At 52.9% G+C, this 15694-nt stretch overlaps 1 protein-coding gene across 1 annotated transcript in view; it reads left to right on the forward strand.

Annotated features, from left to right (window-relative positions):
• The window catches only part of TG (thyroglobulin), a 242372-nt gene that overhangs the window by 29008 nt on the left and 197670 nt on the right, over window positions 1-15694 (forward strand). Inside the window, exons 15-20 of the mRNA XM_027132515.1 lie at window positions 882-984; window positions 1999-2199; window positions 7738-7950; window positions 9264-9418; window positions 12068-12224; window positions 13688-13912. Of these exons, the coding sequence (XP_026988316.1) occupies window positions 882-984; window positions 1999-2199; window positions 7738-7950; window positions 9264-9418; window positions 12068-12224; window positions 13688-13912 (1054 nt within the window). The remainder of the gene's footprint in view (window positions 1-881; window positions 985-1998; window positions 2200-7737; window positions 7951-9263; window positions 9419-12067; window positions 12225-13687; window positions 13913-15694) is intronic.

Here is a 15694-nt window from a genome sequence, read left to right on the forward strand (position 1 = left end):
GAGTAGAATGAGGACAGTGGGCTCCCTACCTCCCAGGGACTGAATGACACCCCCAGGGAGGGGGTGGCCTCCTGGTATGTTCTCTGTAAATGTCAGGTGTTGTTATGATGGTCATTTCTTGTCTGTGAACATGGCACAGCAGAGTATAAACGAACAAGTGCCCAAGAAAAGTCAAGGAAACCTCCAGTGACGACCAGGAAGTTTGGGGGAGCTGCCCTCTCCTGACACCTGCTGTTACACACGCTCAGGAGAGATGATGTTTTCTTCCATCAAGGGTTCTGAGAAGGAACGTGCTCAAGGGTCCATCTAGTCCCACCTCCTTCTTTTTTAGATGAGGAAACTCTCCCCAGTGAATCGAAGGAGCTTTCCCAGCATCCCCCAGCTGGCCCTGGGGCAGGCCGAGGAGACAGGGGCCCCGGTCAGGGTTTGGGTGGCTGCCTTTTACCTTTTCTTTATTCCCTGTTACAGGTGTTACAGACTCCCTTTCTCCGAGGGATGCTTGCTGAAAATCATTTCTGGAATAGGGGGCATTATTTCAAGAGAGTGGCTGGGCTTTGGGGCTGGATGGGTTTAGGCCCAGCCCAGGTCTGCCATTCCCCAACCTATGGGATGTTGTTCTGTCACTTTCCCTCTCTGAGTGAGCCTCAGTTTCGCCTGCCCTAAAATGGGTTAACTGTGGTTCTTGTCTCATGGGGTTGTTATAATCACCAACTCAAATAATGTATGTAGAGGGTCTGGAAGAGGACAGCACCTCCCCCCACCCCTTCCACTTGGAGAAACCATCCCCAGTGGTTCTGAAGGAACATTCTTGACATCTGGCTGCCGACCTATCAGCTACAAAATCACCTGCCCTTGGTGACACGACCTCGGCTTTGTCTCAGACAGGAGAGTTTGCCAGGCTGCAGGTGTCAGAGGCCAGCACCTGGTGTGTGGACCCGGCCTCAGGAGAGGGCACACCGCCTGGCACAAACGGCAGTGCCCAGTGTAAGTATGGCTCCTCCCCCGTTACCCCCTACCCCACCTATGAGCACCGGGTGTGGAGCCCCAAGAGCTGGGGCTTCACGTCCCAGCTCAGCCACTTCCAGAGCTGCGCAAGCCTCTATCCTCACTGTGCCTCAGTTTTCTCACCTATGAAATAGGGACAATATTCCTCCACTTCAGTGGGTTCTTGGGAGAAATACACACAGCAGGGATTGGGACTGTGCTTCGTAACTAGAGGCGCAAACCAGCGCTGGTCCCTATTAAAGTGGGCACTGGTGCTTTCATGGGGGACCAGCTGTGCAGCACGGATGCCACCACAGGCTCCAGCCTGGCTCCGCCGTCTGGTTTCCACGGTGAGGTCAAGACGATGTCTGTAAAGTGCAGACGTGTTTATGTCCCTCCTCTGCCTGGAACCCATCGACACTCCCCATGGTCCTTAGGGCCAGGCTCTTTGCTGTGGCTCATGGGCCCCTGTGTGTGTGGCTCCTGTAACTTCTTTTGCTTCTCTTGTTTCTCCATCTCAGCATCAAGATCCAGGTGTAATAGACTGTAGTCAGACGTTTCAAGCAGGCAGACACTCTCTTCCCCCGGGGCCTTAATGTGTTCTGGTTCAGCCTCTGCAAACCTCCCACCCCTCCCGCTACCAGCTGGCTAAGTCTTACTCAGCCCACCCATAGGTCCCTCCAGGAAGCCTTTGCGGGCCTCCCCCTTCCACAGCGGAGTTCACTACCTTCCTACGGACTCCTAAACTGCCCTGCACATCTCCTGTTGTCGCCCTTATCATCTGAACTGTGGTTGCTCACGTGTGTGTGTGTGTGTGTGTGTGTGTATGGAGCAGATAGGGGAGTACAGACCTGAGCGAGGCCCAGGCTTTGCCCTGTCCTAGTTCAACACCCCAGTGGGGAGGCACCCCAGACCCTGGGGCCCTGCAGGCAGGTGGCAGTCGGTGGTGGGTGGTGACAAGGGCTATGGCAGCTTCACGGGCAAAGAGCCCATAGGGCTTGTCTTTGCATCAAGGCCCGAGCCTCTGTGAAGTGCTCCAGAGTGGAGTTCCCTCCAGGAGAGCCAGCCCTGGCTACGCCCCAGCCTGCACGGCGGAGGATGGAGGCTTCTCCCCAGTGCAATGCGACCCGTCCCAGGGCAGCTGCTGGTGTGTCCTGGGCAGCGGAGAGGAGGTGCCTGGGACCCGCGTGGCTGGGAGCCAGCCGGCCTGTGAGAGTAAGTGGTGATGCTGCAGAGGGGCTCCCTGGGCTGGTGGGGTCCTGCTCATCTCTTCCTTTGTCCCGCCTGGGGTTGGGGGGACTCCAAAGGTGCCAGGACAGTGGGGACAGGAAGGGAGACAAGGGAACCGCAAGAGGGATGTGGTCACAGTTGATTCCCGTGATGCTGAAACTGCGTCTGCTTTGTACCAATGCCCAGCCCTGGGGCTCAAACCAAGGAGAGCCCGTGCAGGGACCTCCTGAGCCGGCGCCTCACAAAGCTCAGGCCTGCTGAGGGGTGCCGGGTCTTGGTCTCCCCATCCTCGAGTGGAGAGGAGGGTACACACAGCAGGATCTCAGTGTGGGCGGGTCCATCCCAGCCAGGGAGCTTTAGGAGTCCGTGGAGGTGTCGATCTGTTTATTTTTATTTCTAGTTTAAAAATCATTTGGATATCAGATATTGAAACATATCTCTTATGAATATATATTATACTATTGAAATACATTATTACTTATTAAAATATTATTTAATTATCAGTTACTTACCTTTCATTCCTCCTATATACTCAAGTCACAGGACATTGCAGTCACGCTAAAATTTATGGGCACAGGTAGGTTACATTATCTGTGACTTTCGTTTCAGAACAGTAAATGAAGACATTGCAAAATATTTATTACAAATTGGGATGTTGGGTCTGGCAGGGTCGAGGGATATTGTACTAAATACTAATTTTATTGCAATTGCCTTTCTTTTGCTGTCCTTATTGTTTTGTTGCCTTATTTTTAACTTTTGCAGTCTATAAGCAACATTTTGGAACTGCGGACACATTTAATTAGGTCTAGTGATTTCTATGCGTAAAGAGAATTTTTATATTTGTAAATTTATATTTATATTGTAAAGAGACAGGGGGTCTCTTCAAAGGAAGGGTGGGAAGGAAGAGTCACCTGCTCTCTTTGTGGGTCTCTGTCCCCTTCTGTCCATTTCCTCACCTGACCCTAACCTGTGGCGTGTGCCCACGGCTCTCACCACACGCCTTTTCTCCCAAGCCCCCAACTCCCCCTCTCTGTACGGGGCCTGCTTCAAGGGCCTCAGCAGCTTCCATCATGCAGGGAACATAGTAGGTGCTCAGTGGGTATTTATGAGTAGAGCTCCCTGCCAGATGCTGCCGAGAGAAGTGATGTGGCAGCCTTAGGGTCGGACGCCACGCACGTTGAACTTGCAGGGCATCTAAGAGTGGTCTGCACTGTTTGGGACCCAGGAAACAGCCTGATGTGTCTCCTGCAGGAACAGGTCCGGAAGCACAGCTCTTCTGGGGCCTGAGAAGACTCCATGCGGCTTGGCCTTGCAGGATTCCACGATAATAACTTACCTGTGCAGAGATTTACCTGTTAAAATGTGCTTTTCACATTACTTATCCCATTTTTGCCTCCCAGCGATGCAGGTAAATAGAACAGTCCTACTCCCCATTATACAGATGGCAAAACTGGGACTCACAGAAGCTCGTTAATATGTCGAAAGCCACACCTCTGGCAAATGGAACAGCCAGCGCTAACGAAGCCCCTTCCTGCTGACCTACTGCAGAGCGTGGTGGAGAAAGCTCAGATGTAGGGGCCAGACAGACAGACCTGAGTGTCAGCTCTGCCACCTCCCTTGCGGGTGACCTTGGGCTAGTCCCTTAACCTCTCTGGACCACAGGTTCCCAATCTGTGAAATGGGCATGGGAAATCATAGCTATTTCTTAGAGTCATCGTTAAGATTAATTCAAATAGTCTCTAAACAGCTTCACCTGGTGGCTCAGAGGGCAGCCTCCAGGGCCAGGCCTGGCTCCCCACTTGCTGCTATAGGACTTAGGGCAGAAATTTAAGGTCCCGCTTCTTCGGGGTCCTCACCTGTGGGATGAGGGTGACAACAGTCTTGCCTCACAGAGATGCTGTGAAGATGAAATCAGTTCTTGGGAGATGCTTGGGCGGCCCTGGCACGCAGTAAATGCGCCGTGTGCACGAGCTCCTGTATGAGGGGCTGGAAGCAGGATCCGGTTTCTAGTCCAGTCACCAGCACGTGCCCCAGGCAAGCCACTCAGCTGCTTTGAGGCTTCGCTCTCCTAGCCTCTAAAATGGCAATGATGCAGTTATCCTTTGGAAGGACTGCGTGAGATTAAGGAGGTAGAGTGCCCTCTCCATGCTGGCCCGCTGTGGGTGTTCAGTTCACGTCAGTTTCCATACTTCTTCCTTTTTCCCTCCTCCCCAACCACGGAGGCTGGATGAGTCATGCCATAGCCAGGGAGTCTGCATTTCAGTGAAACTTGGGAGGAAGGCCGTGGGAAAGCAGGTCGGCTGGGCAGGGTGAGACGCTGGCGAGAGGAACGTCTGTGTCTCAGACGACGCGGAGACCCCAGGAGGAGATGCCTTCCCAGCCAAGTCAAAGCACTCACTGACCCACTCCCAAAAAAGGCCATGGAGGGGAACCAGAAGAGCCCCAGGGTACAGAGCCATCCTGAGGACCTGGAGGGGAACCTGCATTTATTGAGGTTTACTCTGTGCACCAGGGGCTCACATGTGCACATTCCCTCACTGATACCTCGCTTTTCACACACACATGCACACACGCCTGGCACACTCGTGGAGAACATAGATTCTGGGGTCCGGTTGTGCCGTGTCCTAGCTCTCGGGTCACAGGCAAGATATTTACCCTCAGTGTGCCTCAGCATTGGCATCTGGGAAATGAGGATAGTGGGACCTACCCCTCAGCTTTGTGGGGAGAATTGAAGGAGTTGGTATTGGTGATGCTCTTAACAGTATCCCGGGCACATACCAAGGGCCGCACAGTGGTTTTTAAATAGAGGTGTGGTATTGGAGGTTCAGATGGTGAGGGGTTTTCCCTGGGGTCCCACGGGAAGGATGAGAGCCAGTTCTGGGCCCACATACGGGTCTAGCTGGGGATCCTGCGTGAGTCCTGAGAGGGGCCTGGCCGAGTAGTTGCAGGAAGCCTGGGAGGACAGAGGAAAGAGCGTGGGCTGGAGATGCGGGGGCACGCAGGTTCCAGTTCCGCTCTGCCTGGCGTGAGGAGGAGCTTGGCCTCGTCAGCCTCAGTGGCCTTGGCTGCCAATGGGGGCCTGGCTGCTGGTGTGGGAAGCCCCTCGCAGGTCCTCGGCCCGGGGCCCAGGCGCCCTCCCACGTGAGAGGTCACAACTCAGCGGTGCTCTGGCTTTCCAGGTGCCCCAAACCTTCCCTCCTGTACTTGGCCCGCCTTGGTGGTCAGAAGTGCCAGGGACCTTTATCGCCATCCTAGAGGTCGGACGCGGAGGCTCAGAGATGTGTGGGGCTGTGCACAATCCCGCGCTCAGCACGGAGGGGTGGAGTCCTCCCCCGGCCTGGCGAGCCCGCTGTCTAAGCCAGAGATAGGGCCGGGGCCTGGCAGACGTCCGCGAGCCATTATAACACCGAGTGTTGCGGGCTCTGGAAAGGGTATGCTGGAGCCGGGGAGCCGGGGAGCCCAGGGAGGAGCACCCTTCCATCCCTCAGCAGCGCCAGACTAAAGGGCCTTTCCCTGCTGGGATAGTGCTTCGGTTCAAAGAACCAGCACTCAAGCCCTGGCTCTGTCCCTCCAAATCCTCAAACCTCAGTTTCGTCATCTGTAAAAGGGGGATGATAAAACCGGGGATCCCTGCTTCCTAGGGCTATTTTGAGTGAGGTCCAGTTAAGTATTGATCATGACAGAGTTAAACAGCCTCTAAAATTCGTGGTAAATATCAGCTATTATTTCTCTCAGAAGTTTACCCTCATGGTGCATCAAATGCTATTTCATTGCTCTGAAAGGGTGAATTCACATCCTATAATTTCCAGTCAGGCAATAATGTATTACGCTTGTTGTTATTGTTAATAATAGCTAACATTAATGACCATCTATTAGCTGCCAGTAACTCCTCTGAGCTCTTTACATGCCTTAATTCATTTTGATTCACACCATCCCTAGGTGGTAGGCACTATTGCTATCCTCACCATTTGATGGGCAAGAAAACGGAGTCACAGAGACAGTAATTAACTTGCTCTAGGGGGCTCAACTAGTAAATGATTGAGCCAGGATTCAAAGCTTGCAGGCTGACCCCATAGCCCACAGGCTGGCCCACAGGCTGGCCCCACAGGCTGGTCCCATAGCCCACAGGCTGGCCCCATAGCCCACAGGCTTCCCATCCCCAGCGTATACATGGTACTTGGTAAGAGCCAACTCAATAAGCCCTCAAATTACAGTGCAAAATTTTGGCCAGAGGCCATCGTCTTTATTAGATAGAAGACCCAGGCTGCCCCCTGGAGATCAAAATGGGTCATTCTCCATCTGTGAGGCCCCCAAGTACTCCTGAGTCACATGTGGGTTGCAGATTTTAAAGCCAGACATATGCAGGCAGCAAGGCTATGCTTCGGTCAGATGATGAACTAAACCTCTAGCCAGGTGTGAAATTGTCGCACGGAGTATGTCTGTCCTTTAATTTACTTAGTTACCCACTATTTAACACATACTCATGGAGCTTGTGTTCTGGGTCAGCATTGTGCCATGGCCTGGGTGAACAGAGGAAAGGGGTCCTCTTTCCTCTCGGAGCTCAATCCAGTGGGGAGACCAGAATGCAGATAGAGTCTTGAATAATTGATAACACGGTGAGGGGGGGTTGGTGGTCTACTCCAAGTGGCCTGAGAGCTTAGAGAAAGGAGGCCTAAGTTGGCCTGGGAGAACCATGGAAGGGTTAGACAGTTTGAGGGGTTGAGCTGATAACTGAGGACCTGTAAAGAAAACTTCTAGGCAGACGAGCAGGCAGAGGGAAGGGCATGGGTGTGCAACCAGCCTACGGTCAGGGAACGACAACTATGGGGCAAAATGGGGCTGGAAGAGACCAGAGCAGAGAGAGGGAGTTGGGTCAGCAGGCGCTCGGGGGGTCTTGAGAGCCAAGTCCAGCTCCATTTCTTTGCCGGCGGTGGGGACTGGATTGGACACGGGAGCAGAAGGGCAGGGGATGAGGCCCAAATGCGGGGAGCTGGCGAGGAAGCTTCGATAGCCGTTCAGGAAGAAGATGACGAATGTCTAAATGAAGGAAGTGCGGTGGAAATGAAGAGAAGTCGAGGAGGTGTGAGCCACTGCTTCAGCTGATGGGCAGAGGAGGTGGGACCGTCTTGGCTGCCATGTTCCTGGCTGGAGGTGCCAGGCCTTGAGCTCGGGGTGCTGAAGCCAGAGCGGGTGTGGGCAGCAGACACTGAGCTCTGGACCCGTTGGCCTTGAGGTGGAGGAGACTGGCTGGGAATGGGACTTAGAGATGGAAGAGACGGGAAGAAGCTCGAGAGGGCCTGAGCTGGTGGTGGAGGAACGAGAGTCAGCCCTGCTCAGGCGTGTGATAAAACCGATAGAGGATGGGCTCGGCCAGGCGGAGGGCGGGGCAGGGTGGGGGCAGGCCCAGGCTGGCCTGAGGGAAGGGAGGACGGGGGCCCCCGTGCGAGTGAGCGGCAGTGAGGGGGGCAGTGCTCAGCCCCGGCGCTGGGCAGGTGCTCACAGCTGTCCCTTTCCTTCTCCTAGGCCCGCAGTGCCCACTGCCCTTCAACGTGTCGGATGTGGCCGGCGGGGCCCTCCTGTGCGCGCCAGCCTCAGGCCCAGGAGGGGCTGCCGTGCAGCGGTGCCAGCTGCTGTGCCGCCCGGGCTACCGGAGTGCCTTCCCGCCAGGGCCGCTGCTGTGTAGCCTGCAGAGGAGACGCTGGGAGTCGCAGCCCCCTCAGCCCCGTGCCTGCCAGCGTGAGTGCCCCCAGGAAGGGCTGCCCGGTGCCCCGCTCCCTCTCAGGACTCAGGGCCGAGGCCTTCATTTTCCCCACCCGAGTGTAGCGTGTCCACCGTAAGCCAGGTGGCATCAGAGCAGGAGAGAAGGCCCAATGGAGCATTTTCTTCTAGAAGGAGCAGATGTGCTTCCCAGACCCCTGGGGGGGAAGCGCTGTTTGTGGCTTCTCTGGAGCAATGTGCCCCTTGAGACACCTGCCATCATTCTGGGCTCTTGGATACAGGACTGCATTCAAGATACAGGTGATCCACTGGCCGTATTGGTTACTATGGTGTTGGCAAGCTTAGAGCTGCTGGTCCGGCCTCTGAGAGGGACAGTGACACTGCCACGCCAGCCCTGCCCCCAGGTCCAATCTGGAGCTCCGGGGTATGGCATCCTTTCTGATCACTGTGGGCCTGGGCCGTATTTAAATATGGGCAGAGCTCCTTCCTCCTGTTCTCATAGCAAACCCACTTTCACATGCACATGGCTGTGAGGCCACATCAGGCTCTGACTGCATCCGTCCTGGCAAAGGCTGGCCGTGGTTACTCACAGCCAGGCCGGGGGCGGACTCGGGGACCGGCGCTGGGTCCACCCAGGGCAGCGGGAGGGGTGTTCAGGAGGGAGACCCAGATCCTGGGACTGACTGTCACAAGGCTCTGGGTGGCTGGTAGAGCATCAAAGGACAGTATTTGCCGTAAAGCATTCTGAAAGAGAGAATACTATCCAGAAAAATTTCAAAATATGATTTGGACAAATACGTGGCCTATTTCCCTGGATGATGACAGAGTGGCCTGAGCCGAAATTAAGACCAGACTGGTCACGACTGAGCAAGGGACTTGGGAGAAGAGAGGCACAGGTCCTGAGCTCCTAAAGTGGAGTGCAGGGCTGCTGTGTACGACTGTGCAGGTTGTGCACTGAGCAGCCTTAGAGAAAGCCTTTCACATAGGCTGTGGTGAAACTCTTAACTGGCCAAACCAGGTGCAGTGGCCCTGTTTGAGTGCAAGTGGAAGATTTTCCAACAAGAATGTCCAGGTCCCATGTAAATGTAAAGCAGCCTGGTTTAGAGGCTGAGACAGGACTGAGTTTGCTGTGAGGGTGCGAAGTAATTTGAGACGAGCCGGCATGCTAGGAAGTAGTTAGACTCAGAGGGTGACAAGCAAGATGGCAGTGCTTGTGGGCTCCAAGCTAAATGAAGAAGGGTTATTTTTTAGAGGAAAAACCAAACAAGACAAAGAAAAGAATCCCACAGCTCTTCCGCCCCTGTCTGCTGACCTCTGGTGCTTGTCTGCAGGGCCCCAGCTGTGGCAGACTCTCTGGACCCAAGGGCAGCTCCAGCTCCAGCTCCCGCCGGGCAAGGTGTGCCACGCCGACTACACAGGCTTGCTGCCAGCTTTCCAGCATTTCCTATTAGATGAGCTCACAGCCCGCGGCTTCTGTCAGATCCAGGTATGTGCCTGGCCTTCCCCACAAGGGGGGCTTGGACTGAGCTGAGGGTCACCGGGCAGAGAACCTCAGATTTCAAATGAACTTACAGTTCAACCCACGGTCCTTTTACCAATGGGCAAACTGAGGCCCAGGATGAGAAAGTAACTCAGACAAGGCTAATGACATAGAGGCAGAGGCGGATCTGGTATCCATCTCATCATTGGCCATTCTTTCTGCATAAAGATAGCAAACCAAATGCGTGCTGAGTGCTTAGATTGTGCCAGGCACTGTGCATCCCTTAGCATGGGTTAGTTAATGCGATCCTCACTGGAGCCCTATTATTGTTACTGTGTTATTACTAGAGAGTAAAAATAATTGGCCAGAGTCACAGCTGGGAAATGGTAGAGCCAGGCCGGCTGACGTGAGGACAGAGCTGTGGTCACCATATGGTACTGTCCCCACCCATGAAGAAAGAGCCTGGGAATGGGGCAGGGAGGCTGCAGTGCTGCGACACGCTCTCTGAGCTGCTATGCCGGGCCGGTCCTTAAATCTGTGAGGAGGCATCATGGATCCTCCTTGGAAGGAAAATGTTACATGCCAACTGGAGAGACATGGTTACCAAAGAGTTTTTAGCTGTGTAATAGGCAAGGACTTGGTGATTTGAAGTCCCAAGCGTTCACAGAGGGAGTCTTTAAAAGTTACTCAGTTAAATAAGTCCTCGTTCTGCTCAAAGGCTGCTGTCTCATCAGAGCAACTCATTTCTAGCACCTCATGTTAAGAATTTCGGAGAACACACATTTTCACAAAACCAAATACAAAGAGTATTGATTTTAAAACAAAGAGAAACAAATCTTGCCCCCTTTTATCTAAAGAAAGGCACTTGACAGCAGTATCAGCAATATTTATGGGTTAGTGAGCACTGGTTGTATTCCTGGTGCCAGGCTGCAAGTTCTACTTTCCTTATCGCTAATGATTACAGCACCCTGCTCAGTGGGTATCATTAGCCCTTGACTGGTAAGTGAATTAACTAAAGCCCATGGAGAGTAAGTAAGTTGCCCGAGATTTCACATTACGGAGTAAGTCTAGACTCTCACTACACCAAATTTGTTCATTCTTTCACTCATTTTCTCCCTCCTTCATTCTTCCATTTAGCAAGTGTTTGGGTGCCTGTTACAGGCCAAGCATGGTTTTAGGCACTGAGGATTATCGGAGATAAACAAAGCCAGACACTAGTTACAGCGGCCAGGACAGATTTTCATCAGTAATACACTGGTGCTCAGCAGCCCCTCAGCCTCTCTGAAGCTAATTCAATCTGTAACGTGGGGTAATGACAGTTCTGACTCCACAGGCCTGTTTTGGAGACTAAACTAGCTAACATGTTTAAAGCGCTCCACGCAGGGCCTGAATAATGGAGGATGTTCAGAAAGTGTGTGCATTGCCTCGCGGGAATGCCAGGTACCTGGCACACAGCAGTTCTCCTCCAGTGACAGCGGCACGAACCCCACGTCCACTGGCGCACCTGCACCCTGGGCGTCATGGGGTGCACGGCACATAGTAGGTGCCTGGTACCAGTCTGTGGCTTGACCTGCCATTCATGTTGAATGACCTCCTGCAGCCCAAGCCTGTGTTGAGAGGGCATCGTCTGGACCCTGAATGAGGTGGTCAAGGTCTCTCGTGCAGCAGGCTGACAGCCAAGGCCCAGATCGACTCTGGATCGTAGGTTGGACAGATGTCCTTCACAGACCCTTCCTTTTACACAGAACCTTCTCATTCACCTCTAGATGCCCAAGCTTCTGATAAACTAACACCCCCTGGGGCTTGATATAGAAGCTCTTGGGATGTTGCTTTTGAAAGAGCACGATGGGAAGAGGGCCCAGTGGGGCTTGTGTTGAACCCCGGCCCCTGCCCAGCACTGTCCCCAGGCTAACCAGGCACCACCACTGCCCTGCCCTGCAGACGGTCAGGGGGCACTGAGGGCCGTGCTCAGGTTGGGAGGAGAAGCCAGGCCTTGTCACAATGGAGGAGCTGTTGCTTCCCGGGAGGGAGGGTCATGTCCTGCTGGATGTAGGTGTTGTGAGGACATTGGCCGAGTCGTCGGCAGAAGTTGTTTCTCCAATGAAGTACAGCCCCGTGAATTCGGAGTGTTTAGGCTTTCTTGTGTGTGTGTGTGTGTGTGTGTGTGTGTGTGTGTGTGTGTGTGTGTCTGTGCCCTTTTAATTTTTTGAGAATCTTTAAATCTTTATTTTTCTAAGTATATTTGTTTTCTTTGTAGTTTATTTTATTTTTACATATATGTGTATCTATTCTCTTTCAAATTCTTTTCCCATTTACATTGGCTTTTACTCTGCTTACACCTCTGCCTGCAGGCTGTGTGACCTGAGCAGCTGATTCAACCTCTCTGAACCTGGAACCTCATTTTCCAGCTCTCTCAAGGCTGTGTCCTCCCAAACAGCTCCCACTGGGGACAGGTGGTGGGTGTAGAGCAGACCTTCTGAGGACAGGGGAGGGCTCAGGAGCTCTGATTGCCTGGGGCCAGTTCCCGGGTCAAAGGGAGGTCACGACCTCTGCACGACCTCCTCTGACAGTAACATAAGCCAGTTTAAGTGCCTGGCGCGGGCTCGGCAATGCTGGCTCCCTGCTCCGTGTTCTTGAGCTCGTGTCTCCATGCAGGTGAAGACGGCTGGGACCCCTGTCTCCATCCCCGTCTGTGACGACTTCACGGTGCGGGTGGAGTGTCTGAGTGGGGAGCGGTTAGGAGCCAATGTCACGTGGAAATTGCGGCTGGAGGATGTCCCACCCGCCTCTCTCCCGGATCTGCGTGACGTTGGTATGTTTTCCCGCACTGCTGCCGTGAAGGTGCACAGACTCGCTGGGTCTCAATGCTCCTATCCATCAGATGGAGCTACTGCAGCCCCAGCGCCTTCCTGTGGGGCTCAGGGAGGGAACCATGGGAGGGTTCCCGTGGGAGGAAGGGGCTAGTGGGAGGGGCTAGTTCCTGAGAAGTTTATAAAGAGCAATAGAGTTCTGGTCCATAGCTGACTAGAGCTACATAATATCACCCGACTGCGCTTTTGTGAACCTTTTCTAATTCTCATCTTCGTTTTCTGGGCACAGAGAAGGAAGACAGGTGTGAAGTAGGGGAGGGTGGGGCGGGGTGAGGGCGTCTCCATTGGTTTATAATTTATGTCCTGCCTACTTCCAAACAGAGAATGTCTCAGACCACTGACACTGTTTAAACCCATTATTAACACTATTTAAAATGGAGTGGTAATGATATGGATGAATCGAGAGTAGAAAGATCTAAGGAGAAGCAGAGTGAATCTTACGATCGTTACTCTGAACCAGGGTGGGACATAACCCATGGGCTTCTGACCAGAGGGTGGAAGCTTCTCCACTTCCTCTTCCACTGTCTGGTGGCCAAATGCCGAGGGTCGGGGCTGGCCGGAGCTTGACCTCTGTTCTATGAGGGGGAACTTGTAGACAACGCCACAGTGTAACCCAGGAGGCAGACTGTATCTCAGACATTCTGCAGTGCCTGTGACCCTAATTACCATCTCCCCCCAGTAGCGTTATGAATTAAGGGTCACTTTTTTTTTCCTCTGGAAACAGCCGGCATAATTTGGGTATGTTTGAAGCTGCAAATGGATGAGATGTTTATTCCTGGCGTCCATGGCCTGGGGCTGCCTTTACAGTAGCCGTTGTGGCGTGAATGTTCGTTGCGTGCTGGGACGCTCCCCAGCTCCAGATGTAGTGCTCACGCATCTGCTTTCTTCCTGGGAAACACTTGGAGTTCGACAGCTGGAGGCCTTCTCAGCGTTTAGCTGAACCTGAGACGGAGGCTCTGCCTTCCCTTTGATCGGCCCCATCACGTTCTCTCTTGTAATCCTCACCAACTGCAAGAGGGGCATTCCTAGCCCCATTTTTCAGATGGGGAAACTGAGGCTCAGGGATGGTGGCTTGGCAAAGGTTGGGACAGTCGTGTATCTGGATAGTGTACCTTAGACGAGTGATTGAAGTCATGATATCCTATACCAGTGGGGGTCACATTGCTGCCACAGAAATGACAGGAGCTGGAGATCTGGTTTGGAGTCCTAGCTGTGCTTCTGATTCTGTGTATCTTTGGGTCAATCAATCCCCTTCTCTGGGTCTCAGTTTCTCCCTCTGTAAAATGAGACACTGGCAAAGGCCTATGTCTCCTTTCGCTGTGGATGTGCTGGGTGGCTCTGTTCCTGGATCCTCCCTGACCCTTGCAGGAGCAATGACACTCCTGCCTCATCTTGTGTCTTGCAGAGGAAGCCTTGGTGGGCAAGGATCTCGTTGGGCGCTTTGCAGATCTGATCCAAAGTGGAAAATTCCAGCTTCATCTGAATTCCAAGACGTTCCCAGCAGACACATTCATCCAATTCCTCCAAGGGGACCACTTTGGCACCTCTCCCAGGTCACAGTTTGGGTGCTTGGAAGGATTCCACCAAGTCTCGGCCACCAGCAACACCAGTCAGGACCCATTGGGGTGTGGTAGGTTCCCCCTCTCTCCCTGGACCGCTGTTACTGAGCCATGCGAGGTTGTGGGAAAGGCCACAGAGCTCTGATAGAGGTTATTCTGACATACAGAGTGGAGACTCATTCATTTATTATTCAATGAAAGCTTTTCAATTGTCCAAATATACTCACAGGCATATAGTTATCACCCACCAGGTAGTAGCTGAAACTAGAGGCAACATGACAGAGGAAGAGCCCCCATGTTTGAGATTATCCTTCCTCTTAGTCCTTGATGAGCTTGGACCCTGTGGCCTGGGCTGCGCTGTCTTGGTGGAGAAGGCCGATGTCTACCCCATGTGCTCCATGACTTTTCCCAGTCTGGTTATGGCAACACGTCACTCACCGCCATCCCCAAATGGCCAGCGATCATCCCAGGACGGACGTGATGGTTCAGGGGAAGTGATTCCTGGTGGAGGTTTACTGGGCTGTTCTTGGCCTGACACATCAGCAGATTGGAAGCCATTCTCACTAGACTGCAGCTGCCAGTTCCCTGAATAGAAGCTGTGTGATTTGCTGCCGTAACAAATCGCCACAAATGTAGCGGTTTAAAACAACACCCACTTATTGTGCTGTAGTTCTGTAGGCTTGAATTCTCACACAGGGTCTCACTGGGCTCACATCAAGGTGTCAGGAGGGCTGCATTCCTACCAGAGGCCCTGGGAGGGAATCAGTTTCCTGATTTTTCCAGCTTCTAGATGTTGCCCACATTTCTTGGCTTGTGGCTTCCTTTCTTCGTCTTCAAAACTGGCAGTGTTGTAGCTCTCGGGCCGTTCTTCCGTGGTCAGAGCTCCCTTGCATGCTGTCTGTCACTTCTAAGGACCTTATGATTGCACACAGCTGGGTAATCCAGGACACTCTCCCTATTTTAAGGTCAGTTGACTAGCGACCTTAATTCCATCTGCAACTTTAGTTTTCCTTTGCCATGTGACCTAACATATTTACAGTTTCCAGGGATTAGAAGATGGACCTCTTTGGGGGCCATTGTTCCATCCACTACTGAAACTTCCAGGGCCTCATGGTGAGAAGTCATCCTCCCACATGGCATGAGACAGAGGCATTTTTATTGAGCTGAAGAGAGAGACTATGTTTCTCAGTTATTTATTTTTCCAGTATTCATGTTGGTTGCAACACAAAGGCTATAAGGCCTTTCCTCTTATGAAATCCATGCCAAATTCTAAGCTCCACACTGGATTTCAGGCGCAGCTAACTCTTAACACAGAAACCAGAGACACAACCACTTCTTGCTAACATTTACAGAGGATTTTGCAGTTTACAAAGCACCTTCACAAACACTTAACTCTCACTATCGCCCCCAGTGGCAGGTCATCGCCCCATTTGACAGGTGAAGAGGCTGAGGCTCAGATGAAATGAGGTCATGGGTCTGTAGTGCCCAGAGCAGGGCTGACTCAAAGGAGGGACTCAGTTCTCTGTGGATGAGTTACCCCAGGTCCTCTGGGACCAGAGCTCACGATCCTTCCACCTCAACAGAGCTGCCCAAACAAAGAAGATAAGAAGTAGAAGCAGGCGTGGATGGTGCCACCTGCCAGGGTGGGAGAAACAGGGTCACAGCAACGGAGGTGATTGCAACACCTGCCACTGTGTTCTCAGACTTGCTGTGAAGAGCCTTGGGCTCCACTGCCAAAAGGTCACTGTGTGTGTGTGTGTGAGTGTGTGTGTGTGTGTGTGTGTGTGTGTGTGTGTGTGTCTTTGTGCACAAGCATGCGTGTATTGGGAGGAGGCTGCTTTTATAATCACCCC

Source organism: Aethalodelphis obliquidens, unplaced genomic scaffold (genome assembly GCF_003676395.1).
Source record: "Aethalodelphis obliquidens isolate GAN/ISIS:26980383/991018 unplaced genomic scaffold, ASM367639v1 scaffold41, whole genome shotgun sequence".
In the NCBI taxonomy this organism is placed as follows: Eukaryota; Metazoa; Chordata; class Mammalia; order Artiodactyla; family Delphinidae; genus Aethalodelphis; species Aethalodelphis obliquidens.